The sequence below is a fragment of the Girardinichthys multiradiatus genome, chromosome X, assembly GCF_021462225.1.
Source record: "Girardinichthys multiradiatus isolate DD_20200921_A chromosome X, DD_fGirMul_XY1, whole genome shotgun sequence".
In the NCBI taxonomy this organism is placed as follows: domain Eukaryota; kingdom Metazoa; phylum Chordata; class Actinopteri; order Cyprinodontiformes; family Goodeidae; genus Girardinichthys; species Girardinichthys multiradiatus.
Genome location: NC_061817.1, coordinates 30813305 through 30841117, shown reverse-complemented (window position 1 = coordinate 30841117; position 27813 = coordinate 30813305). Strand labels below are relative to the sequence as shown.

Here is a 27813-nt window from a genome sequence, read left to right as displayed (position 1 = left end):
TTGTGCATTATACCATTCTCAGATGCAGTGATTACATTTACGACAATAACTAGCACTGTAATAAATTATTATGTTATATGTAAAATGTTATGTTATTATTGCCTCAAAAATGTTATTATAATTCATTTGTTATGTTAAGGGATTATGAAACTAAAAATGTCCAAAATTATTAATTATTGGCTGGTATTAATTTCCAGCCCTTATTACATTATTAGTTGCTGCAAATGCTTGAAGGTTTGATGGAGAATTTCACTTAGTTAGCATCAGGAAGAAATCTGACTGTTTTATCAGTCAGGCAGGATGGGGTTAATAGCTCCTAAAGATGCAGCAGCTGAGAGAAAATAGATGAAATCCTTCGCTGCCTGTTAGCATCTTGTCCTTGACATCATTACTCCTCCAGCTTGTCAGTGTTCTACTGCTGTGACCCACCCACAGGAACTAACTTGGGTTCAACACCACAAGGATATATGCAGAAAACAAAGTGTCTCACAGCCAATTGCCCATAGGGTGTTTTTTTGTCTATTGTTATCTCAGGAAGTGGTAGTCCCATTGTTTAGCTGTTTGTTTTCTTGAAGAGACTCTTAGGAAGAATTTTAACACAGAAGCAAATAAAAACATATTAGCTTTATATCAGCTAAATTACTTTATGAGCTGAGAAATAAACTCGGGAAGGGAACGGTTAGAAAGTAATTTGTTGGAGTCTTTTAAGTCTCCTTGGTGGCAAATATCACTGAGTGCAGACATTTTGATTTATAGCTGCCCCCTGGGTAGCAGGTTACACAAAGTACCTTTGAGGTTTCATGTATTTGATCCCATTGCATGATGCAAAGTCAGTTTTAAATCACTTTCTATTATGCCAGGACACAGGAGCATAATCTTGAAGCTCAGGAGTCCTGTCAATAACATGGAGGACACCTCTACAGGCTCACCTTCGTGTCAAGGAAGAGATCATTCTCAGCATGATTTCACCAGGTCTGTGCGCGTCTCTCTGTGTCTGGGAGTTTCTGTGAGTGCAGAAAAGGCAGCAGAGGATCTGAGAGCCAGTTGATGACTGGAGGCATCCTGACAACCCCAACCTTCCCTCTCTAACTATCATTTCTCCTCTCTCCCCTTGTCCTCCCCCACTTCTTTTGCCTGTCTTTATTATTAGTGGCAGCTAAAGGCAGTCGACCAGAAAATTCCCATCGAGAAACAGAACACACATCTGCATTTTACAGCCGTGCTTCAGCTACGTCAGCTATGGGTGAATAAATTAATACATGAATAACAATGAAAATCATCCATGAGTTTCCTCCCCCAGTCTCTAAATGGCAATGTGTGCGTGTGTAGGAGGGGGAGGGGTGGAGGCAGGGGTTTGCAAGTGAAAACCAGGGTGTGTTTACAGAAAATCTATAGCCCACATAAAAGATATATCACAATGCAGAAGGGTATGAACACAGAGAATTGATTTCATTTATAAAATTCTTTGATGATTCATTTTATCAATTTAAACACTGGTTTCTTATAATTCAAGATTTTACAAAAATAATTTATAATTTTGACACAATCATTCACATCAAAATGAACGTTTTTCCAGTTTTATAAGCAACTTAACATACATTTTATCAGTGGTGCTGTCTATTCGACACATACATTTCTTCTTTTTTGTTTTTGCTTTTTTTTATTATTACACGTTTCAGATCAATCTAAATTCATTATCAGACAAAAATAACCAAATAACTTTTTGATGGTTTCATTTATTAAATGTCTTTATCATTTTCTCACAACATGAAGCACATTGAAAGATCTCAAAAAGCAAAATACTAAAGTCACTGACAAGGAAGGATTATAAAGCCATTTCTAAGGCATTGGGGCTCCTCTGAAACACAATAAGAGTCATTAACCACATGATTAAACAGTGATGAACCTTCTCTGGATTGGCTGGCCTCACTCCAACAGCACATTGCAGACTCATCCAGATGGTCACAAAATAACCCAGAATGGAAGCACAAAAGCACTGTAGGTCTCACTTAATTCAGTTAGGTTCAGTCCTCATGATTCGACAATAAGAAAGGCACTGGGCAAAAATTGCATCTATGGATGAGTTCCAAGGCAAAAACCATTGCATTGCAAAACAAACATACAGGATTGTCATTTGCTAAAAAGCATTTAGGAAAATACCCTATGGATTGACAAGGCAAAAGTAAAACTTTCTAAAAGGTCTGGGTCCCATTGCAGCTGCCATTTTGGAAAAAACACATCATCCGGGCAATCAAACATGGTAGTGGTGGTGTAATGCTCTAGGGTTGCTTTGATGCTCCAGGATCTTATCTATGATTCCCTCTCGATCCAACTGGGATGAGTTCCCACAGTTTGATCGAGAGGGAATCATGGATTAGATCAAACTGTAGTAATCATGGATTCTGCTCTTTACCAGAAAATGCTGAAGAATGACAGGCCATTAGTTTGTGACTTTTTCCCATCCGCACTTAGGTTATGCAGCAGCAAAGCACACCAGCAAGTCCATCTTCCGGGGATGGCAACACTTATTAACCAATATATGCATGCTGCTTATCCACTTAAATCTAAATGATAGAAACAAAAATTTCTACCTCAACCAGACCCAATTTTAACACTAAGCAGATAAATAAGAAAAAGTAAAAAGATGATTAAGATGCATTAACACAGCACCATCAGTGCAACACAATCTAAACCACCCAAGCAACCTTTCCAATAAAAACTCAGACTCTGTTCTTTACAACAGTAGAAGTATCACCACTCTATGTGCAAAACTAATTTCCCTCACTGTGACTGTTGAATGATGTTGGCTATGCGATTTTTTAAACACCCTTAAATTCTATTGACTCTCCTGCTGAGAAAATGCTCTGCGCAACAACAAATGTCTGACTAGGTTACAGCAGGTTTTTACACACAGAGTGTAGAGTAGTGTTATTTTCCATTACCTTCATTCTTATTTTATCATCTTTTACATCTCTCAAGATGTAAAAGATGAACAGGAGGTTTTTAACTGCTGAGGAGTGTAGCCAGACAGACTGTTGTGTCGACTCTTCCACAGACGAAGAGGAGTTATCGAGACTGGGATACAAGTGATCTAGAGTATGAAATCCCATCATCAGAAGGGTATCTAATCCATTTTGTTATTAGTTTTATGTAAAATGAGGGGTATAACTACTAAATAATAATTTATTGTTGTAAATGGTCAGCTTCATAGCATAATTACCTATGAGGCTAACGAAATATAGTTTGTGTTTAAAACTGTTTTGAATAGTTTGATAGGACACAGCTTTTACCAAAACATGTCTGTTTTTTCTGTTAATATCTGTCTTTTTTATATTACTTTATATCTGTTTCCTTTTGTGACTTTACAGTGATTGTAATGATTATGATGAAGATTATCTACCAGCATTATCTTGAAGGGCATCCTGCAGTCAGTCTCAAGCAGGGCCACATCTGCAACTCCTTCATCTGCACCTCCTTCATCTGCTCCTCCTACAACCCCACATCCAGACCTTCATCAGTTTCTACCCGTGTTCATAACTTTTTCTAGCCGATAGATGTGAATAATTTTCTGCCTAGGGCTTTTAGGCCTCGGGTTTATTAAATCGTCATTTGAACACTTTGGTTTGGTATTTACTCGTTGTCTGATATTAAAATTAGTTTGATGCAAAAACTATGTAAGAGGATAAATATTTTTTCAAAGCACTACCCACCTGCATTTTTGGTGCATGATATAATAACATTTGATACAAAAAAATGCACAAATGTATACAAATATATATCTTGGTGTAACACCCAAGGCACAAGATTGGAACATTAGAATGTATGCTAAGCAAAAGCCAACTTGTCATCTACCCCTGTGAGATGGCTTTGTTAGCATACCACACATTTACTACCACCCTCATTCTCATCTCATTCAGCCCAGATTACATCTGTTTATCAGCGCTTGTCTACCTCAGTTACATGTACAACACTGCAAGGGTCTCTAGAGGTCCACCAAGCCGCACACGAGCAAACACTCAAATTGTTTGCAGTCTATTCTGCTCACTGAGTGTTACACAACAGCTCTGGTGAGATCAGTTTAAATTTAAAATGATGCTTCTCTTGTTGCTGACAAGGAAACTTGGCGACTCTCTGCAGAGATCCCCCGTTACCTCGTCACTTGTGTTGGAAAGAATGTAAAGGATGGAGGTTACATGTGAACTTTGGAAACTATAGGGTATAACAAAAACCTTTTTAGGCAATACATCATCTACCGTCTAATACCCGACAGCTCTAGCATGCAGTGTAAAAGACGGTGTTTGTCTTCATCTGCCCCGCATCCTCTCACACCACCCACTCTTCTCTGTTCAGATTGGTCTCTAAGTGCCTTCACCAATCTTTAGCCCTTCTCTGTTGCTCATACATCCCTCCCCATCCACTTTATTCTTCTCTATCTCCCCTATTATTCTACCTCTTCCCCCTCTCCAACATCTATTCCTACCCTTAGATGTGGCTGGTAATAAGTCACTCTGCTGTAATTTAGGACTTCCAAAATCCTGTAATGATGGGGATCAGAGAAAGGCTAAGGTAGAGGTGAGACGAGAGGGGTTACAGGGCCTGTTCTCTGGCTAGAAAGAAAGCCTTTCATGAGGCTTTTTACAGGCAGTCACTGGTTGAAAAGGGTAACACTTTCCAAAACGAAAGCGACTTTAGGGACAGAATTAGGACTTTAGGGTCCTAATTTGCTTAGGACTTTATTATGTTGAAACAATTATAGCATTGCTATCACAAACATTAAAAAGAAAGAATAATTTTTGTGAAAACATTCTTTAAAAAATAATTACTTCGGTTTTAGCAGAATTTAGCAGAATACAATGAAGCAACATCTCAAATGTACTGTGATTCACCTTGCAAGGACTATTTTGAAAGGAGAAATAAGGTAGATTATTATAGCATCTGACTCACTATGAGATGACTGCAGTCATATAATTCTCTTTAGTCAAATCCGGCTAAATCTAATTTTTTTTTTTTACTTTGAACCATATTCAGTTTAAGCATTAGTCTGTTAAATTTCGCCGTAGTTATCCAAACAATTAAACCGTATTAGCTATGTTACCTTGTGCTAGAGAATTATTTTCAGCTCAAAAATGGACTAATTTGTTTTACATTGGTGCAGAGCTGAGGCGCATTGTGGCTGCAGCTGGCAGATATTTTAATACACCCTGTTAGGTAAACTAGCTGTAAATGTATCCGTTTGTCTTTGAGGTTCCTTTAATTGCCTTTTAACTTTCTTATGGTTCTTAAAGATGCCCAATTGGTGCTTGCGTGGAATACATTTTAATTAGTTCACAGTAATGTTTGTGTCTCAAGCTCCATATTTCATGATAAAACCTCCATTTAAATGGTGGACACAATCACTGCTCTATGAAGACTATAGGTCAAACTGACATGTAATGGTTTTAGTAGAGGACCAAAATGCAGAGAGGAGGCAGAAGGATGAAAATGTTTTACTATTTTTTATTAATGATGTGTCCTTCTGTGTTGAGGCTTTGAAGTGTGTGTCGAGTAATCCAGGAAGATTTTTGTGAAGCATGTCTCGAGGCTTGTGTTGATGTCTGAGGCCGTCAGCTGTACCATCCGACTGTTTCAGGAACTGAGCCGCTGGTGTATAAACCAGTATAAACTTTTTGTTGCTTTTCTGGCTCCCCTGCTTCATCTCTGCCCTGTGGAAGGATATTTTCTTAACCAGGCAAAATCATATCAGAAAAGTGCTCCGTTGTGGCCTTGAAGTTAGGATTTGGCACTCTTGCCGGAACGGCTCACATTCGATTCCCAGTTAGGGAGCGCAGCTTTCCAGGTCCATCTTGGAAAAGAGCTTTTTATTTTCAATGCAGCTTTACCTGGTTAAGTAAAGGTCATCATTATAAGCACGGTAACACAATCACATTCGTATTACAACCTTCTACTCTATTTGTCTCCTCTTTTCCTTTTGATCCAGCCATTGTATCATAAAGAAAAATTAGGATAATATTCAGACCATATTCAGAATGTATTTATTGGCATCACAAAACCATTAATTTATTTATTAAATTCAAACACAGCAAAGTCATGTCATTATAATCATTTTGTCTGTTGGACATTTATTGTCCACTTGGCAGCACAGCAGAGCAAATAAAGCATCATGATGCTTCAGCTGAGGAGTTGAGCAATTGGATTGAACGCTTCAGCGCTTCATGGGGCTTTATTTCGCCATTACTAGTTTCTACTAAAAAACAGGAAAATCTGAAATATACAAAAACTAAAGTCCAGGAAACGTGCAATAAGTGGGCGTGTTGTTCGCCACAAAGACCTGTTAATGCGTGCGCATTGGATAACAGGTGCAGACCGTCCTATGTAGAGAACTTTGCATGTGGTGCTGGCTGTATGAAATTCGAAGCCACGGAGTTGGAGGTCATAATAATAATACTAACAATAATAAATAATACTAACAAGAAGAAGAAGAAATATTATAAATGCACTTTTTAAAAACATTTGAAAAGATAAAAATAATAAAAGCTAAAGTTAAAAGATTGAATATCAATCATAAAACCAGGCACCCTTTGGTTTTTTTTTGTGAAGAGGTTAGCAAATTTATTGCAGGCCCTGTACAGGAAATTGTTCTTAACTGCAATACTCGACAAAAATTGCTGTAGCTCCCCTGATCTCTTAGCAGCCTCCCTGACCAGTTTCTGTCTTTTGGGAAAAAAGTCCACTTTTTGTGAAGGCAGAGCAGTTCCAAGTATTGGACAGTTTTCCCATAGTGGCTTATTGTTTGTAATTTGGTCTGTACTGACATGATAACATCACAAAGTTGCTGTAGATTTGTTGGATGTACATCCATTATGCAAATTTTCCCTTCCACTACATACCAACGGCACTCTATTGGGTTGAGATCTGGTGATGGAGGAAACCCCCGGAATTTGCTGTCATGTTCAATTCAATTCAATTCAATTCAAAAATACTTTATTAATCCCAAAGGGAAATTAAAAACAGATTGGAAAAACATTGCTGGTCTGGATTTCTGCTGTGTCTTTCAAAAGACAGGTTAAAAATTTAGCATAAATGACAATAAAACATGGGTCTATCATCTTGTTTGTATGTTTAAACACTGCAGCCTACCTGAGTAGCTATCATTGCTGACCATGTCTCTTTATGACCACAATCAAGAAACCAGTTTAAACTTTGCGACATGGAAGCCTTGTGACATCCTGATGGAATGGCCATCAAAAGATTGGTACATTGTGGTCATAAAGAGACATGGTCAGCAATGATAGCTACTCAGGTAGGCTGCAGTGTTTAAACATACAAACAAGATGATAGACCCATCTTTTATTGTCATTTATGCTAAATTTTTAACCTGTCTTCTGAAAGTCACAGCAGAAATCTAGACTAGACCAGCAATGTTTTTCCAATCTGTTTTAGTCCAATTTTGATAAACATGTGAACTGTTAATTTTTACGTAGCTAACAGTAGCAGTACCCAGTGTGGTCTTCTTCATCTGCTTCAAGGTTCAGTGTGTTGTGCATTCAGACAACACATTATGCATACCTTGGTTTAATAAGTGATTATTTGAGCCACTGTTGCCTTTCTACCATCACACTACTGCTCACTTGATATTTTCTTCTTTTTTGACCATTCTCTGTGATCCTAAGAGATGATTCTCTGTGGAAATCTGATCAGTAATTTCTGAAATACTCAGGTAAGACCAGCTGGTGTCAACAATGCTACATTCAAAGTCACTTAAATCACTTTTGCCACTGTCGTGGTGCTCCAGGGAAACTTCAGAAAACCATCTTCATTATGACTAGTATTTAAATGCATTGAGTTGTGATAAATGTGTTAAATTATGTCCAGACTTTGAGGTAAAATGCAAAAATTGACTGAGAAAAAGAGTCATATCAAGTGACCCAACTGACAAAATACTGTATAAACAGCTTGATATTTTCTGACATTTAGTAAACTCACCAACACTTCAATTTATTTAGCAGATATGTCTGCAACAGCTGTGGTTACTGTGATGGTTTATGTATCAGACAGACCAGATAAGGCCTGATAGTTAGAGTCACATGGCCTTCTCCACAGACACATCCAGCTGACCTGTTAGAACCCAGGTAAACACAGACATTGTATGGCTTTTGAAAGATATGCCCCCGTTCTGTGGCCTTAAAGGCGCCAGACCTCATGCTTCTCGCTACACTGAGCTCTGCATGTCAGCCCGGCTTGCCTGTCGACCTTTTCTCAGATTCTGAACTGCTGCTACAAAGTGGGGCTGCACCCTTGGGCAAAGAGAGGAAGAGCGAGGGAAGGACAGTGAGTAGAAGGGACTGGAGGTGAGCAAATGTTAACAAAAGCACATGACTCCAAAGCTGCATAGAATTTTAGGCAATTAAGTAATCCACAAACGAAAAGACAGCAAAGTGGAAAAAAATATTATTGTAACTACAAACAAGGTATATCCTCATTTGTGTTTATTCTTTTCATTAATAGAATATTCATATAAACTGTCACACTGAGCTCACAACTTATATACACTACAAAGGCAAGAGGTACACCTTTGTTCAAAAGCATTAAAAGACAGGAGAAATTTCTCAGAAAAATAGGAAAAGCACAAGGCAAAACAAATATAAATGCAGATGTACACATGCATTTATGCACAAAAGCCTTGGCTTTAATCTGGTTCCTTATACTTTACTAAAACAGAGCAAAAGCAATAGTTACAGAGACACTGATAGGAACACTAAAAGAAAAGAGAAGGACTACTCTATCTATATTAGCACTTGTTCACACCACAATAAATATGAAAGAATCAGAGCAAGTAAAAATCCGAAGAGCACAACAGGAACTACAAAAACAAATGCAGAATATGCCCCTGCCCACATAAAAAACCTTCATACTTATTAAAAACTAACACAACAGAAACAAACACACATGGCCTAACAGTGAGTTATCAAAGTGTTAGAATAATGAATTCAGTCAGTCAGTCAGTCATTTTCTACCGCTTATTCCATAGTGGGTCGCGGGGGAGCTGGTGCCTATCTCCAGCAGTCTATGGGCGAGAGGCAGGGTACACCCTGGACAAGTCGCCAGTCCATCGCAGGGCAACACACAAACAACCATGCACACACTCATTCATACACCTAAGGGCAATTTAGAGTGACCAATTAACCTAACAGGCATGTCTTTGGACTGTGGGAGGAAGCCGGAGTACCTGGTGAGAACCCACGCATGCATGGGGAGAACATGCAAACTCCATGCAGAAAGACCTCTGGTCGGGAATTGAACCCAGGACCTTCTTGCTGCAAGGCAACAGTGCTACCAACTGCGCCACTTTATTGATCCCCGAGGGGAAATTAGAATTCCAGTACAACCCATCCAAACATACATCATGACACAAGACAAGGGGGGACGGGTCACCGAGGCTTTGCTGCCCACTCACAGGCGCTGCCCTTGCTAGATGAGAAAAGAGGCCACATTAGGTAAGTAGAGGGAAAAAAATAATATTTCACACTTTATCCTTAGCAGGATACAGTTTGAGATTGCAAAAAACCTCAGCACAAAGAAGCAACAGTTGACAAATCAACATCATGCCTGGAACAGTGAAGGTGGTGTGAGGGGGTGCATATGTTTATCTTGAGCATGTGTGTGTGTGCTTGTGAGTGTGTGCAAGTAAGTCCATGAAGCACTGTCCCAGAGACCATTGTCCTTGATGGTTCGTTGAAATGTTCCTCAACCGGCCACAAAGTTCTGAGCAGGTCCACAGGTGTTCTCAGGGAAGGGAGGGTGCAGAGGGAGCAGAGCGTCATGTTTACATAACTTCCAGGAGAAGCTGAAGATAGCCAGCCATCAAGGCCGTGCAGGGGAGCCAGATTCAGAAAAACACAAATTATTTGGGTTAGGCTGACTCTTAATTTTCCGTCAGCCTTGAGAGTCTCGCTGGTGCTTCTCAAAGGCAAATCCAAATAGCCAAATTCCTGGTCTTTCGCCAGATCTGAGCGAACAACTTTCTCCAAGATTTATCCCATTTCACCCCTGAGTCCAGGAACCGCAACCTGCCTGCGATCCTAAGGATCTCATCCAGTCTGCGATTCAGCTCACGTAACATCTCAGTCTGAGTGTTGATCGCTCTGAAGATCCCATCACACATGCCAGGCAGCCTTACAATGGCCAGAACAGCTGTTGACACTCCGAATTTCTCGATATGCCAGGTAACCGCTGACTCCAAAAAGCAGAAATCCTGATATCAAACATCCAATTATATACACATCTTCCACATCCTCAACTGACATTATCGACAAACACACAATCCTCCACTTCTGCCAGGAGTCCATCGTGTATCCAGAGAAAAACGTCCAGTCCGGACAAGTTGGGCTCTCCTTCACCCCGTCTTCTCCTCGAGAACATTTGATCAATTGCATTGAGAGGCCAGCTAAGAATTGGGAAGATATGCAAAAAGAGGCTCCAAAGACAAGACACAGAGCTGAAGCAGGGCAGATATGGGAGGGGGTGGGAGACAGAGAAAAAGCGTCCTCCTCCACCGAGAGCAGAAAGAAAGGATTGATGCCCTGCCCAATGTCCCTCTGCTGATCTATTTTTTCTCCAAATGAAATGAATTTAGGAAGCAAAGAATAAATTAAGTAATGTGCGTGGGGGCTGGGGTTGTCAAAGGAGATGCTTGTTTTCGAGGCATTCATATCAGAACAGCAAATAGTCCCTGCCAAAGAAAGGCATCTCCATAGCACAATGCCACCACCACCATGTTTCATTGTGGGGATGGTGTGTTCAAGGTGATATGCATAGAGCTGTGCATGTAGGGCAAAGGGTTGTTTTTGTCTTATCTGACCATAGAACCTTATTTACCTGTTGGCTGTGTTCCATACATGGTTTGCAAACTGGATTTTTGATGGCTTTCTTTCAACAATGCCCTTCTTCTTGGGTTTCTTCTACAAAGGCCAAATTTGTGCAGTCTACAACTAAAAGGTGAAAATGGAAGTTTGGAATGTCACTTTTGTAACCTAAACCTGCTTTAAACTTATCCGCAACTTCGTCCCTGACCTGTCTGGTGTGTCTGTTGGTCTGCATAATAATGTTTGTTCTTAGATACCTGTAACACCCTCACAAAAAAGCTGCATTGATATGGAAACTGAATCACAATCAAGTGGACTCTATTTACTAACTTGGTGGCCTCTGAATGCAAATGCGCCACTTTGTGTAGGGCAGTTACAGAAAACCCTGTTAAAATACATTGAAGTTTGTGGATGCAATGTTACAAAATGTTTAAAAAGGCACTGTATGTGTCATAATCTGCCTGTGTTAGGGTTTTTTAAGTTTGAGTTCTATCTGTTTTCTCTGCACTACCATGTTCTTCAGTTGCTATTATTTCAGTTCATTCATGTTGATCATAATTATCATTCATTCATGCAATTAAGATTACTTTCTTGCATTCCTGTTAGGTGTTTGTATTTCCTTGTAGATTTGCTCCTCCCTGTTCTTTGTTAGTTCCATTGTTAATGTTTCTGTTCACTTAAGTTTTTTTGTTATTTGCCTGCTCATTTGTGTCAGTTAGCCTCCCTCCTTCAGTTGCCTGCATGTTCTCTTCCACCAGCTGCCTTAGATTCCCCTCTGATCAGCTCCCCTTATTCATTGGCCCATTCTCCAACCTGCCTCAGTATTTATACACTGGTTTTCATTGTTCTCTACTGGTTCCTCCGCTGGTTTCACCTGTTCGCTGCCTGCTCCATGTCCGTTGACTACATGATCCTGTTAACATCCTGCACATGTCTCAAACCCGCTTGTGTTGTAAGTTTATTTATTATTAAACCTTTTAATCTCCTACTATGCTCTACATTAGGGTCCTGCCTCATCAAAATATGGCGGTATTAGTTGTAGATGGTGGATTTTCTAAATTTACAGATGTTCTGCATGCACAAAAAATAGTACAGGAAAAGCCAAAATAACATAATTTGACCTTTTTAAAAATACACCATTAGGGAATTTTCTTGGATGAATGCAATTTAGCTTGACATGTGACACAGACAATGCCGAACAGAAACTAAATTTCATGTAAGATGTTCCCTAAAGGTAAAGTGTAATAAATTACAGATTAAAAGATAGATTGTGAGCACAAGCATTACTTTGCATATTATAATATTCCATGTTGAATGCATCTGTTAAATTGGATCTTTTTACTGAGGCAACTAAATTCTTCAACAAATAATGACATATCCATAACTATTTAAGTGTAGTCAGTATTAAATTCTTGTTTTGTTTGGCTATATCAAGCTTCAATGTGTCGTATACTGGCTACACAGGTACTAAACATAAGGTCCTGCTCAGAGTGATAAAAGCAACGCAGTGTATCATGGGCTGGAGCTCGCAGCTCAATGATGCACATTGTTGATGCGTTGTTGTACACATTGGAACCATTAATACCAGCAAGCTAGGGAGCAAGTCCAACATCATTTGGACTTGCTTGGACAAGATTCAGCACCATTAAGATGCAGAATAGGTTTTACCCTTAAGCTCTGGCATATATTCATAAAGGGATTATAAACTGTATTTGACTAACTGAAGTCAGTAATGCATCCATAGTACATGCCACCTTCTGCATAAGGTCACCTATCAAGTAATGAATATGTTGCATGTACGCAGAGATATTGAAAATCATTGTCTTTGAACTAGGCTTGTTGCTTGTTGCATTCTTGCTCTAAATAGTACACATATTTTGGGACCAGGAGTGTAGAATTCAAATGGTTCCTAAAGGTCAGGATGGAGTGAATTACTTTTGCTGTACAATTACCATCTTAATTTATTTTTCTATATTTAAGGGTCAACAGACCATCAGAAAATTACATTCAAATGTTCCATGACTTTCCCCAAGTGTTTAGATAGATATTTAGCCAAATTAATCCCAAAGTACTGTAGGTCAAATCATCAGTTTCAATTTCAGTTCCAAGCATCTGGCAGCCGAGGTGCATACATCATGGCACAGCATCAGATAAGCTAAAATTATTGTTGGGTCATAGCTGAAATAATCAAGTCCCTATTGTTTTATTCTGTAGCACATACACTACTGGTCAAACGTTTTAGATACACTCTCTCATTTAATGGGTCTCTTTATTTTTAGGACTTTTTACATTGTAGATTCTCACCAAAGGCTTCCAAACTATGAATGAACACACATGAAATATCTCTAAACTTTTAATATTTTAGATTCTTCAAAATAGCCCCCCTTTGCTCTGATTACTGCTTTGCACTCTTAGCATTCTCTCCATGAAGTTCATGAGGTGGTAACCGGAAATGGTTTTCCAAAGAGTCTAGAAAGAACTTCCCAGAGGTTAATTGAGAGACAAAGGTTAATATTTCAGTCATCACAGCAAAGGGTACCAAATGCTACTTTAAGGAATCTAAAATGTAAGCATAATTAAAGTTCTTTTACAATTGTTCGCTTGCTACATAATTCGATATGTGTTCATTCACAGTTGTGATGCCTTCAGTGAGAATCTACATACATTGTAAAATGTTATGAAAATAAAGAAAACCATTAAATGAGAAAGTGTGCATTAAACTTTTCAACGGTAGTGTAGTCAAAAAAATCATATCTGGAGATCAAGTTGTATCTTCTGCAGCATCTAATGCATAATAAAGTGATGGTATAGTATTATTTTCCTGTGGTATTGAATGTCCCCTCACCACTGAAGCAAATGCAGATCCACAACAGTGTGATGAGAGCATTATGAACAGAATAAACTTTTACCACAACGTTCAACATTTTGGAGGTGTTGTTTTAGGATTTGGTTTAAAACCAATTATCTTCAGCCGACTAACAAGCTGAGCATTAAATACGAATTTCAGGGGCGAGGGCTTTGACTTTAACATCTAGGGAACCTATTTTCAACCAGATTTGTCAGTGAACTTCTCAACATATTCTTCATGATGACTGAATAAAATTTCTTAATCACAAAGACTTTCATCTTTCAAAATGAATGGCTGCTCCTTATGTCTGGTATCCATGCCAGAGGGAGAGAGGGAAGAGGAAAAGGGTGAAGAGCCTGGACCCACTGTCAGTTCAGTGAAGCAGAGAGGGAGGCAAACATGAGCTGACATGTAACCGTGCACTGGGAGTAACATGCACACGTTGCATGCTACATATACACCAAAAAGTAATTAAAAATTTTCTTGGTTATTCTTTAGTCCTGAAATCTCTTAACATGTAAGCATCAATAACATGCCCTGATGCCCATTATACAAATAGCATGAGGGCTGACATAAACATGGATGCACTGAAGCATGTATTTCTGTTTCCCCAGCACAAACTACTGACTCTGTAGAGTTTAGGAATTCTAAAAATATCAGAAGCAGACAAGCAGGAGGCGCAGATATACACAGACACACATCCAGAGCACAGGAGCAGTGGTGAAGTCGAGGACACAGAGGAGCCGGCAGCCTGAGGGAGTCAGCAGAAGGTGAGCAGCGATAAGGCTGCATGATTGTGACTGTGTGTCAGAGAGAATCTGCACACCACAACAGCAGCATGTCCTCATGTACACACCTCGACATAAAAAAAAACACATCTATTTATATGCACTCTGCATCCCCTGCAGCAGTGTACCAAAACCGGGAATTTAGACTCCAACACATGGCCTTAGTGTCTGACAAAGTTCTGGAAAAATTATTTTCTAGACCCGACTAAGTTGATTGTGTTCTTGTAAATCTGATGCATTTCAACAAAACTAATCAGAAAGGAAATGATAAAAGCCAAACAAAAAAACACTTTGCACATCCTTGAGTGGATCTTGCACTGACATGTAAAACTATTTCAGATCTCTGCGGTTCTTTTTCATTTTGTGTACCTGTTGTCAAGTAAAGTTCAGTGTTTAATTATTATACTTCAAATACATTTAGAATACAAGAAATATTGGTATATATTTGGTAACAATGATTTACATAGCTACATATAAACTACACAAAGTATTCCTACCTCTCTCGGTGAGTTTTATCATTTTGAGAACTATAATCCATATCAAGTATAAGCATCAATGACAGTGAAAGTCCATCCAAGCAACAAGATACAGGTTCAATACAGCTTGTAAGAGAGTATCCACAGTGAAACGAGTCCTGTACTAACCTGGGCTGAAAGCTGATGAAACTTCAAAACTGAAGCGTTTGCCATAATGACTACCAAAGCCTGCAAGCCTCAGAACACCATCCCGTGCAGAGGTGGCACTAGCATCTTGTGTGTTTAGCTACAGGAGGAGCTCTTCCACCTCACAGAATGTGGAAAGAGCATTGTGTGGAAATATTGAAGCACCATAATTTGGCTTATGTGAATAATTGTGGTAACTCTAACTTCCCTAAAACATAAAAAGGTTTAGTCTGATTTAAAGTCAGACAGCGAATGAAAAAAAGGATACATGTCTTTTTATAAGTGTATATATAAATATATAAAATCTGGCTTTAACTGTACATTACTGGTAGAGCATAAATGGATGCCATTTAAAATATAGTGGCCCATACTGCAACCAAGTAGGCATATGCATTTGTGATGTTGCAAGTATGATTTTATATATCGTACTCTTATTCATCGTCCTCCGCTTATCTGGGACCGGGCTGTGGGGCAGCAGTCTAAGCAGACACGCCCAGACTCCCCTCTCCCCAGACAACTCCACTAGCTCCTAAGTTCACAGGCCAGCCAAGGGACATTATCCTTGGCAAGTGTGTCCTGGGCCATCCCATCCCCTAGGCTTCCTCCTGGTGGGACATGCCAGGAACACCTCCCGAGTCCAGGGGACAACTGAAACAGATTCCCGAGCCACCTCAGCTGACCCTTTCATTATGGAGGAGCAGCAGCTCTACTCTGAGATCTTCTCGGATGGCCAAGCTCCTCATCCTATGATTTATTGTGCCAACTCTAATTTGTAAATTCCAGATGTTTGTCTTCCCTGTTTAGAACAACTGACAGGCTTCTTCTGTATACTCATAGGGCCTGATCTTCAAAAGGTTTGCGTGCACAAAACCATACGCAAACCTGTTTGCGTCCGCAAAGCTGATCTACAAATGAGGTGCCGATCGGATCGGATTGCGTGGTAAAATGGGTATAAATTTTTTAGCGTGTTTGTCTTCATGAATGTGCAAAACATATGATAATGACCCAAACGTGCAAATCTATGGAAGGAAGACATGCAAATATAATCTTTTACCACGCACAACGTGATTGATCAAGCCTGGAACGGATTGCGGGTGCTGTTTTTGCATCTAGATTTAGCACGTTTGAAATGTAGGTTATAAGTATTATGATTATTGCTTAATTAATATTTATCAAAAATCATAATAAAAGATCACAATTCAGGGAAATAATAATAATAATATTAATAATAATGACAAAAACTATTACTTATGAATAGAAATCAGAGATGTCCTCTGGTGTTGTGATTGTGGACTCAAAGCTCTTAATAATTACAATTAGCTATTTATAATTAATAATTGATAATTATTAACCAAAATCACTAAATGTCACTGTTTATTCAACCGCTTCACCGAAGGTGGGGGGCTTTTGACCTTATTTTGGCAGATAAATCACTCTTGCATGAAATAAACACGCTTCTCTTAGATATATATGTGAAGATTTATTGAAGATTTATTGAAGCCATATATCCCTGGTTTACCACCATTCTGGTTCAAAAACCTTCACCTAAAAAGCACTATTCTACACAAAGTGGATAAAAATGACTACCTAATAATAACAATAATACTAAAAGAAAATATTTACATTTAGTGTCTATGAAGATCAAGCCAGCAGTTTTATGGACAAAATGTGCGATTTGGCTTAACTTGGAAAGAGAAGCCCTCCTGGTGTGCTGATGTCTCATTGCAGCGATCAGCTAGTAGAATGGTGGGGCCACGCCCTTAGCCACTAGCTGTTATGATTTGGGTTTGTTTGGTTTCGGGTTTTTTTCTTTATGTTTTTCACAGTTAAGGTTTTGAATCGATTTCTGTTTGTTTTTCTGGTCATGCTTTAGTTTTGTTGTCTTGTTCATGTTTTGTCAAGTTTGGTTTTCGGATCTGGTTATGCTTTTGTTTCATGTTTTTCTAGTTTCTGTTAGTTTGTGTTCAAGAGTCTCTGTTTTGCTCCAGCCACGTTTTTTTCTTCTGTCAATTAACGTTATCCGGTTCACCTGCACCTAGTTAATCTGTCTTCTTGTTTCACCTGGTCACACTCCATATATACACACCTGTCCTGTTTATTCCTGGCGGAAACATTCTCAGATCATGCTCATTTCTTGTTTTGTGGATCATGCCAAGCCTGTCCTGCCTGTCCGTTTATTGTTTTGTTCCTGCCTCTTCTGACAGTGAGTTGTATTGTTTTGTTGTTTTTTTTATGAAATCGTTTTGCACTTACCGTCATGCTGCCTGCTAGTCTGCACTCCGGGGTCCTCTATCTCGCAAGCCCTAACAGAATGATTCTGCCATGCATGGACCTAGTGGACAGTAGGCAGGATAGCGCCAGGGATCGATGGGTCCAGCAGCAGATGGAGGAGGCAATGAAACATCTGCCGACCAACCTGGAGGTTCTGCCGTCTCCACTGCTGCTGGAGCAGATGGAGCGTGAGGCGGTTTAGCGCTGTTCTCCGCCTGCTCCCCTGGCTGCGCACTCTGATCCGGCAGTGAAACCCTCGCCCTCCTCCCGCTGCAAGAAACATTGGCGCGGAGCACCTTCATGCGGTTCGGCTGGCAAGGAGGTGGTTTCCCTGCCAGCCGACGGGAGGGCTGCGGCAAGTAAGCCCGCATCTTCGTCTGCTACAGCAATGTCTCCCAGGCTCGCTGCAGCTCCGCCCATGCCGTTTTCGCTCGCTCCAGCCTGGTGTTCTGAGGCAACACCTGACGAGCTGGAGCAGCGTTTAAGGTTCTATGCACACCAGATTAGGAGCTTCAGGACGACCAGCCTCATGTATTCCTCTCCTGAGCTGGTGGAGAGGATCAGGCAGATGGAGAGGGATTATGAAATGGCAGTAAGGCAGTTTTACTGCCGTCCTCCTTCATCCACACTAAGCCACATGAGTGGTGCTGCAGCTCAGTCCACATCATGTCCCCAGAACGGTGGTACTGCTACTGCAGAGCAGCCCACGGCAGGACTCCAGGAAGCTGCTACTGCAGAGCAGCACTCTGGAGACCTGACACACCTCAGCCTGACACACCAGGGCCTGACACACCACAGCCTGACTCAGCTCCTGCTCACGCCTCTGAGGGTCCGGGCGACGCCTCAGCTCCTGCTCACGCCACTGAGGGTCCAGGCGACGCCTCAGCTCCTGCTCACGCCACTGAGGGTCCGGGCGGCGCCTCAGCTCCTGCTCACGCCACTGAGGGTCTCGGGACCGCCTCAGCTTCTGTTCACGCCACTGAGTTTTGTCCTCGTTCTGGCTTCTGAACCCAGAGCTGAGGGTTTGCCAGGCTCTGCTTCTGCCTCTGAGGGTTCGCCTAGGTCTCCAAGCCTTCGCCATCGACCGCCTGAACTTTGTTTTTGGGAACTTTGTTTCAGTCACTTTGACCAGAAGGAGGCATATACAGAATGACTGATGACGAGGGGAGAGAATCTTCTGTACATGTGTCAACAGATTTGGATTGTAAAAAAAAGAAATTATAAAAATAGACAAGAATAGATAAGAATAGAGGATTCTATATAGGATGATCTGAGGTTTGATTTGGAACCATGCACAAACAGAAGCTGTGACATATCTCCTATGATAAAACTTGCAATGCCTTTTTTCTTGCATCTGGATCATTCCAGCGCATCATTGCTGTTAGTGAGATCATCTGCTGCTGAAGCACAAACCTGATCATGCAAAGGTGTGCACATAACTGATCATCTGTCAGAGAAGCGTGCACAGCATAACTGTAATTGAATATCATACAATGTACCAACTGGGCTTTGATGTTGATAATATAATTAATAGGAAAGAAATACATACATTTAAGGGCAAATCCATAATTTGTAAACTGGATGCTAAAATTACTTTTTAGCAGGGGGAAAAAAATCAACATTTTAAGGCGGCTTTTCCATGTTGTGAAAAAGACAAGTGTATGCTTTAACCTTGTCACTAAACAAAACATATTGCATTATTGACAGTAACATTGTGTCATTGCAGAGCAATCGGAGCTGGATCAATTGGATTATGTTTTTTGCAACTGAACATATGCCAAGGGAGGGTTTTGTCACAATCTGCGTTGTGCTACTGTGTGTGTGTGTGTGTGTGTGTGTGTGTGTGTGTGTGTGTGTGTGCGTGTGTGTGTCTTCCTGGAGAGGCTTTGCTGGTGGGCGTGGTGTGCAGACTGCACAATTTTGGCTGGAGCGTTTTTAAGGAGCTGCAGGACAAGCATTCTTCGCCTGATGCTCCACGTTGAGTGGTAACTCGTGCCTCCGAGATACCAGTTTCCAAGTTCATGGTTGAAACTTTGTAAGTCTTTGTGCAAACATTGCAGTAACCCAAGCTCGTGTTTTTTGCTGCTCTCAGGTCGTGTGGATCACAACTCTGGATTCACTTCCTTCACCTTCGGACAGAAAAACCCTGGAATCTAGCTATCAGCTGCCTCTGCAAGCTCCAACTATCCTCCAGCCTGCCCGCTCTCCAACTTTACTGGAAGCACACCTTCTGACCCTCCGGACCGCTGCCTACAGATTGTGCCCCAAGAACCCCCCCTTTTAGATCATCTACCTGGAGATCACAAGCCCGAGAGTCTGGACTAGACAACCAGAGAACGCATCCTTTGGGAGAATTAAAAAGACAGTTTTGCCTCTTGAGATAATTAAACTTTTGAAACTTACCTGTGTCCTAGAGTGATTCTGCATGTGGGTCAGGAAGATTGGTTCTAATATGACAGATTTATGCAGTACAAATTACGCCGTATGTTGATAAAATATTGGCAAAACAAATAAAGCGAAGCTGAGTGTGCTCCTATGGTGTTGCCAACTCAGACCAGCTGCCCTGTGTGCGCACCGATGGTGGAAGGGCATACGTTATTCTGGACACAGCTCTGCCCACCTGCACAATAGCCTGTAATTGAATATTTTTATTAAAGGCGAAGCTGAATGTCATCTCTGCTTCACTGGGTCCACCCAGACCACAAACTTAAGGCATCTGCTCGCAGAACACACTCGGAGGCACCCTGCACAAATGAACAGAGAGGGCAAGTAATTTCATCAGGGCAGAGGCTGTGATGACAAACCTGCTGCTGTGAATGCCGACGACAAATGTTAACAAACTGTAACAGTCCAGAAAAGCTGGAGAACAAAACAGAAGGGAAAAAAAATCAGCAACTGGATTATTCATAATGATGTAGGCCAACAACTCCTGCAACACAGCAAAGAGGATCTGTTTGCGTTTTCTCTTGTTCCGCTGGGGGCAGAAGCAGCCAGCCAGTAACACACATGATTTCCTCATTTAAATAGGGCAGTCTGCACCTCTTTTGCACCTATTATCCATTGCTTGCACAATCTTTGCAAATCGAACGCAACACACCCACTTATTGCAGGTGCAGTTTTTTTTGTGCAAGCAATTTAGCGCCCGCCATTTTGAAATCTATGAAGATTAGGGCCATAGTGTTTTAGACCTATTAAGACCATAGGCAAACATAATATGAGGAAATTACCCTATTCATTACTCCATTAAGACATTCAAAAACATTCCAAAGAATATCTAGAACAGAACAGTACCTGCTTTTGACTGAAAGTGTCAAATTATTGAAAGTGCAAAGAAAAGCTAGAAACATACTTAATAAGCCCCTGGAGACTGCACTGATGATCCCACTAACCCCACCCTCTCTTCTGACTCCAGGAAATAATCAATGCTATGGGCTGCCTAGTGACACAGTGGTTACACAGTGGCCTTGCACCAAAAAGATTACTATAAATTGTCCTTAGGTATAAGTGTGGGCATGCATGGTTGTCTATCCCACGTGTCACTGTTTTGCCCTGTGATGGACTGGCCACCTTTCCAGGGTGCACCCCACCTTTCGTCCTATGAAGAATGGAGATAGGCATCAGCCCCTCTGAGACCCTACAAAAATAAGCGGTATAGAGGATGGATGGATCAATAATACCAAAAGAACCAGATATTCATAGCAGACTTTACACAACAACTCTACATGCATGCTTACAGTGTGACCTTAAAGACTTTATACTAATTATTTATTATTTTTAGTATTTTTATTGTCCAAATATGTTTGCAGTTTTAGCATTTTAAATTTGTTAAGATTACTTGTGTTTTTGTGAATTACTTCATTGTAATGATCTGCACATCATATGCTATCTAAAATCTTGAATATTTCTTCACCTTCATACACATCAGTCCAATACCTCTAAAATTCACAAATAGATTAGATTAGAATAGAATAGATTAGATTATTACACTTCCTTTGGGAAATGTAATACCCATATGTCCTAAAATACCCTTTTGAGATGTTGATGGTTGAAATGCAGCCAAAAATATATTTAAATAAATCCACAAATTTTCTACAAAACACTTTTCACTGTTTTTTTATATGGAAGGAAGATGTACAGCTGGACATGGTTTTAATGGCAATTGATTCCACTGGATTATAGTTAGGGGTTTCAGAGAAAAAGAGGCTGAGTACAAATATACCAAAATATCTGCGTAAAACAAATTTGTAAAGTTTTACTTCACAGTTATACAGTATTTTGTGTTGGACTATCACATAAATCCCAGGAAGAACAGTTTGTAGTTGTAACAGGACAAAATGTGAAGAGAATTCATGAGGTATCATTACTTGAAAAGCATTTTATGTTATTACACTACATTCATGTTTGATTTAACTTTGCAAAGTGTTCCAGATTTTAATACAATTTTGTTTTTCAGCAGTAAATTGGTGTTTTTCTTAAATATTCTACATAAAAATGTATTATTTATTATCATTTATTATTTATTGGGGAATAGGGTGAACCATTATCTGCAGCAGACCTGTAAATGAGACAGAGAAGAATGAAAATAACATGTCTAACTTTACTCTTGCAGCCTTACTCCTAGAAACTCCATCACATTCAGTTAATTAGTTTCTCACTTGCTGACTTTGATCTGCTCCAGTTCCATTGCAGTTTGTTTCTGAGTGTGTTTCCTCAACCCAAGGCTTTGTCTGAATACATTTCTACAAACAGGATCCAATTTGTTTAACTTCTGTTGAATACAGTAGAGGGTATGTGCAGAAGGAGGCTTGTGACACTGCACTGTGAACACTGTGTGGGATTCAGTTAATCTACATGGCTCTATTGTGCTAGACAGAGGTAAAAATTCAGTTAGGCCTTATTTTGCAACAAAAGCAGTGGTCAAGCAGCTTCTGGGGCCTACCTGTGATGCCTGGCATTTTGCCACTGCCGAGCTTCTTCAACCTCTTTTGGTGTGATTTGCCATTGTAGTGAATCTGGGCCTGGGCAGCTGAGTTCAGCTGGATGTTGCAGACCTCACACAGCGTGTATGTCCGCTGCTTCCGCTCTCTTTTAGCGCTGTAGGGTGAAGAATGCAGAGTGCCCCCCAGTGACAGGTCATGAAGTTTTTCACCTTCATCCTGGATCTCAAAGCAAGACTCACTGTCCATTTGCACTACTTGTCCTCTGCTAACTCCGTTCCTTTCCAGTTCAGGTACTAGACAAGATGATTGGCTGAAAGGACGTTTCATACCTGCAAGAGAACAAGAAAATAAATGATACAAGACAATAAATACAACACAAAGGGCCATAAAACTAAATGATTGACACATTTGCCCTTTTTGATTAATCTAGCCTGATGTTCTATCTTCTGAATAACTAACTTAATATAACAAATACACAAATTCATCTTCCTAAAGAGTGATAGTTCCAAAGGAGAAAGATGCAAAGCTCATGCTCTGCACTTGTAACTGTCAAAAGAAGAGCATGAAATGTGATCTTTTTTGTGTCTTGTGTAAAATCATGCTTCTCTGCAAAAACACAGAGACACTTTCTCTCTGTGCATCAGTGACGATTTTAGACCTCTGGCAAGAAAAGCTTGACAAGTTGTAGTTGGTCACAGAATCCAACAAGGCTCCACTTGGGGGAGACAGAGTTCTGCAGCATGGCTCTCTGAGGAACAGTAAAACCACTGTTCTAATCCGTTTCACAGGTGATAACTCCATGCCTGTTTGAAGCAAAAACTTCAGAAGGAACTTCTGTTTAGCATGGGCAAACTATAAAATATCTCAGCAGATAAAAAAAAAAAAACATTCTGCCTTAACTCTCAAATAAGAACAGCAGAATTGTGAATGCAATATTAGATAAATTAGAAAAGATTGCACTCTAAGCCTAAAAATTTACCTTATAGAATTATAACAAACAGCTGTAAAGATACAAAAACCTGGGGAAAAGGACACTTTAAAAAGTTTGACCCTTAAGTAAGCATGACAAACTACAGCATAAGCTACTGTGTGTCTATAAATAAATGAAAATGTGAGTCTACAATATTTAGACATCATTTTGGAAGTTCCTGAAATACACCAAGCTGTTCATTCCTGCAGCTGATTTTTTGCCACTGCTTCACATTATTTACCTTTTCAACCACAACTGCTCAGGCACACACAAAACCAGAGTGAATGAATATATACCGACAAGCATGGAAATAACTCACACACACACACACACACACACACACACACACACACACACGCACACACACACTCTTGTTTTGCTATATGTAGTGAGGATCATGTGTTGACTCCCATTGACTTCCATTGATTTTCAGTCATTTTCAACCCTTTCTATGCCCTAACCCTGACAATAACCCTAAACCTAACTATTACCAGTGCATGCCTAACCCTAACCTTAACCTAAAGTCAATTCACACCTTAGTCCTAAACCTAACCGTTACCAAAATAGGTCGTGAGGACCAGCAAAATGTCCTCACTTTGGTACAAACGGTCCTCAATTTGATGGTGAAATCGGAAAAATGGTTCTCACTGTGATGCCAAGACAAGAACACACACACACACACACACTCTCAGACACACGCACACCTCCCCCCTCCCTTACACACACACACACACAAAAGTAAACACAGACACAGTATACGGTTCTCAAAAATACATTAGAGCAAGCTGCTCCATGAAAGCTGCAATTCAGGTTGCCAATCTGGGAGCACTCAAGAAGCTCCATCAGATGTTTTCTAAAGAGCTTTAAGTAACACTCCTTTCCTGCACTGAATTAAAAAAAGAAAAAAAAACTATTCTGTAGTCCTTACCCGGGCATTTCCTTACACTCCAGCTAAACAACTACAGGTCCTTCTCAAAATATTAACATATTGTGATAAAGTTAATTATTTTCCATAATGTAATGATGAAAATTTAACATTCATATATTTTAGATTTATTGCACACTAACTGAAATATTTCAGGTCTTTTATTGTCTTAATACGGATGATTTTGGCATACAGCTCATGAAAACCCAAAATTCCTATCTCACAAAATTAGCATATCATTAAAAGGGTCTCTAAACGAGCTATGAACCTAATCATCTGAATCAACGAGTTAACTCTAAACACCTGCAAAAGATTCCTGAGGCCTTTAAAACTCCCAGCCTGGTTCATCACTCAAAACCCCAATCATGGGTAAGACTGCCGACCTGACTGCTGTCCAGAAGGCCACTATTGACACCTTCAAGCAAGAGGGTAAGACACAGAAAGAAATTTCTGAACGAATAGGCTGTTCCCAGAGTGCTGTATCAAGGCACCTCAGTGGGAAGTCTGTGGGAAGGAAAAAGTGTGGCAGAAAACGCTGCACAACGAGAAGAGGTGACCGGACCCTGAGGAAGATTGTGGAGAAGGGCCGATTCCAGACCTCGGGGGACCTGCGGAAGCAGTGGACTGAGTCTGGAGTAGAAACATCCAGAGCCACCGTGCACAGGCGTGTGCAGGAAATGGGCTACAGGTGCCGCATTCCCCAGGTCAAGCCACTTTTGAACCAGAAACAGCGGCAGAAGCGCCTGACCTGGGCTACAGAGAAGCAGCACTGGACTGTTGCTCAGTGGTCCAAAGTACTTTTTTCGGATGAAAGCAAATTCTGCATGTCATTCGGAAATCAAGGTGCCAGAGTCTGGAGGAAGACTGGGGAGAAGGAATGCCAAAATGCCAGAAGTCCAGTGTCAAGTACCCACAGTCAGTGATGGTCTGGGGTGCCGTGTCAGCTGCTGGTGTTGGTCCACTGTGTTTTATCAAGGGCAGGGTCAATGCAGCTAGCTATCAGGAGATTTTGGAGCACTTCATGCTTCCATCTGCTGAAAAGCTTTATGGAGATGAAGATTTCATTTTTCAGCACGACCTGGCACCTGCTCACAGTGCCAAAACCACTGGTAAATGGTTTACTGACCATGGTATCACTGTGCTCAATTGGCCTGCCAACTCTCCTGACCTGAACCCCATAGAGAATCTGTGGGATATTGTGAAGAGAACGTTGAGAGACTCAAGACCCAACACTCTGGATGAGCTAAAGGCTGCTATCGAAGCATCCTGGGCCTCCATAAGACCTCAGCAGTGCCACAGGCTGATTGCCTCCATGCCACGCCGCATTGAAGCAGTCATTTCTGCAAAAGGATTCCCGACCAAGTATTGAGTGCATAACTGTACATGATTATTTGAAGGTTGACGTTTTTTGTATTAAAAACACTTTTCTTTTATTGGTCGGATAAAATATGCTAATTTTGTGAGAGAGGAATTTTGGGTTTTCATGAGCTGTATGCCAAAATCATCCGCATTAAGACAATAAAAGACCTGAAATATTTCAGTTAGTGTGCAATGAATCTAAAATATATGAATGTTAAATTTTCATCATGATATTATGGAAAATAATGAACTTTATCACAATATGCTAATATTTTGAGAAGGACCTGTATGTTGGTTGCTGCAAATTAGCACAGTTGTGAAGACAAAACCAAAAATGAAGACCTGCAGAGTGTAATATGCAGAGCAAATTATACCCCCGTTTCCTCTAAGACACAACCTTATAGAAAATATTAACAGTTCCTCAAAATTTCTGAAGAAGAAAAAATTAGGTTGAACACATCTGATAAAGTGGCTCCTGAGTATGTTTTTGTAATTATTAAATATTTTCACTTTAGTTAGACATGTACAACATATTTTCTGCAATGATTATTCTAACAGTAAAAAGGCTGGTTTAGATTCTACGGTGGTACCTTTGAGTCATATGGAAATGCATACAGCGTGGCTCTAAAATGTAACTAAAATCAGAAATTCAACAGGAATTCAACTTTTTCATGGAACATCATCTACATTTTGAACTGAAGTCCTGTTTTAATCTGTGTGAATAAAAAAATGCTGCTCAGTTCTGACTTATTTATGCAATGCAAAACACACCAAAAGATGCAAAAGTAATTGTATTGTTTACAATGGGTGTGATATTTGTGTAGATTCTTGTAGAAGTTTAATTATACAAAGAGTTTTGGTGAAGTTTTTTGTCAGCATGTATGGTTCTGTTTTTGAAAGCGTATTTCTTTTATTTTGAGTCTGACCATACATTTAATTTTGTTTTTCTGTTTTTGACATCTTTAACTAGTGAAGCTGAGGAGCGTGATTATTTTTTTTTAACAAGAACCAGAAATGGATGTCTCTGTATTTTGCTTTCTTTGTACTTTGTACAGCTGTCTCAGTCTGTAGTGTCAGAATCCTTTGACAAATGAATAAAAGGGTCAAGCTACTTTCATGTACATGGAGCTGTGATTCCTTCTGTTGGATGGAGACTCACCTGGACCAAAAGTTTTCTGTCTTTCATCTGTGAGTGTGTTTGCACTATATGGCTTACAAATACTTTAAATAGTGCTCCAGCTCAACGTAGAAACCGTGTGAGACAGGAAGCTATGCTGAATCCACACAGAGCCCTGTAGGCTGAGACAGGACAGGAGATTGTCAGAGGGATCCCCTGTTGGAGGAGGCTGGGGGGCTGCTTTCATTTTCTGATACACTCGTACACTACAACACCTCCTCCTTTAACACGTGGGAGTCATCAATCAGCGTTGGGATCTTGCTGAAAGACCAGTGAGCACCCAGCAAAGCGGCTCATCAATAATAACTCTATTTATGATCGTTTGTCTTTTCTTCAGAGATGAAATACTGTATCACTCCCCCAGCTCAAAGCAGCTCTAACCACAGGTCTTCCTGTGAGACCACCAACCACCCATCCACTGTGGCCACTGTGGGCATAGGGGTGTTGGTTCTTCCTGGGTAGGCTACAGACTGGCCTCCAGATGTATCAATGCTAGCATGGCAGACATGTTAGCAACTTCAACATCAAACTGATGATAGACAACCTATGGGTGAAAGTCAGACATTTGTACACACGTCACACATCATCTAGCATGAGCTGCCAGAGGACACAACTGCATGAGTGACAATTACAATTGCAAACATGGGCTGCCCTTGAACGCTGTAAACAAACAGCGAGAGATTCCACAAATATGTGAAAACTGTAAACAAAACTGAACAACTAAAGCTTAACTAAATATCATTCACTGATTATGGCACAATGAGTGACATCATGACTGACCTCAGGAATAGAAAGATACACTAAAACAGATGCCACATTTCTTATAACCTGTCACCTATTAGTGTTATAAAAACAAAGTGAAAACAATTAGGAACAACAGCAACTCAGCCTTGGAGTTGTAAGCCTCATAGTGGGGAAACAGCATGCTGAGATGCATAGTGTGCAGAAGTTGCCTAAATGTCTGCAGAAATGCTTGAAACAGACCTCCAAACTTTGTGTTGCCTTCAGATT

General features: G+C 40.3%; 1 protein-coding gene across 1 annotated transcript in view; it reads right to left on the bottom strand.

Annotated features, from left to right (window-relative positions):
• LOC124863352 (zinc finger protein 385C-like) overlaps positions 1-27813 on the bottom strand; it is a 210300-nt gene that overhangs the window by 116060 nt on the left and 66427 nt on the right. The window contains exon 2 of the mRNA XM_047357699.1: positions 22371-22700. Within this exon, the coding sequence (XP_047213655.1) occupies positions 22371-22698 (328 nt within the window). The 5' untranslated portion in view covers positions 22699-22700. The remainder of the gene's footprint in view (positions 1-22370; positions 22701-27813) is intronic.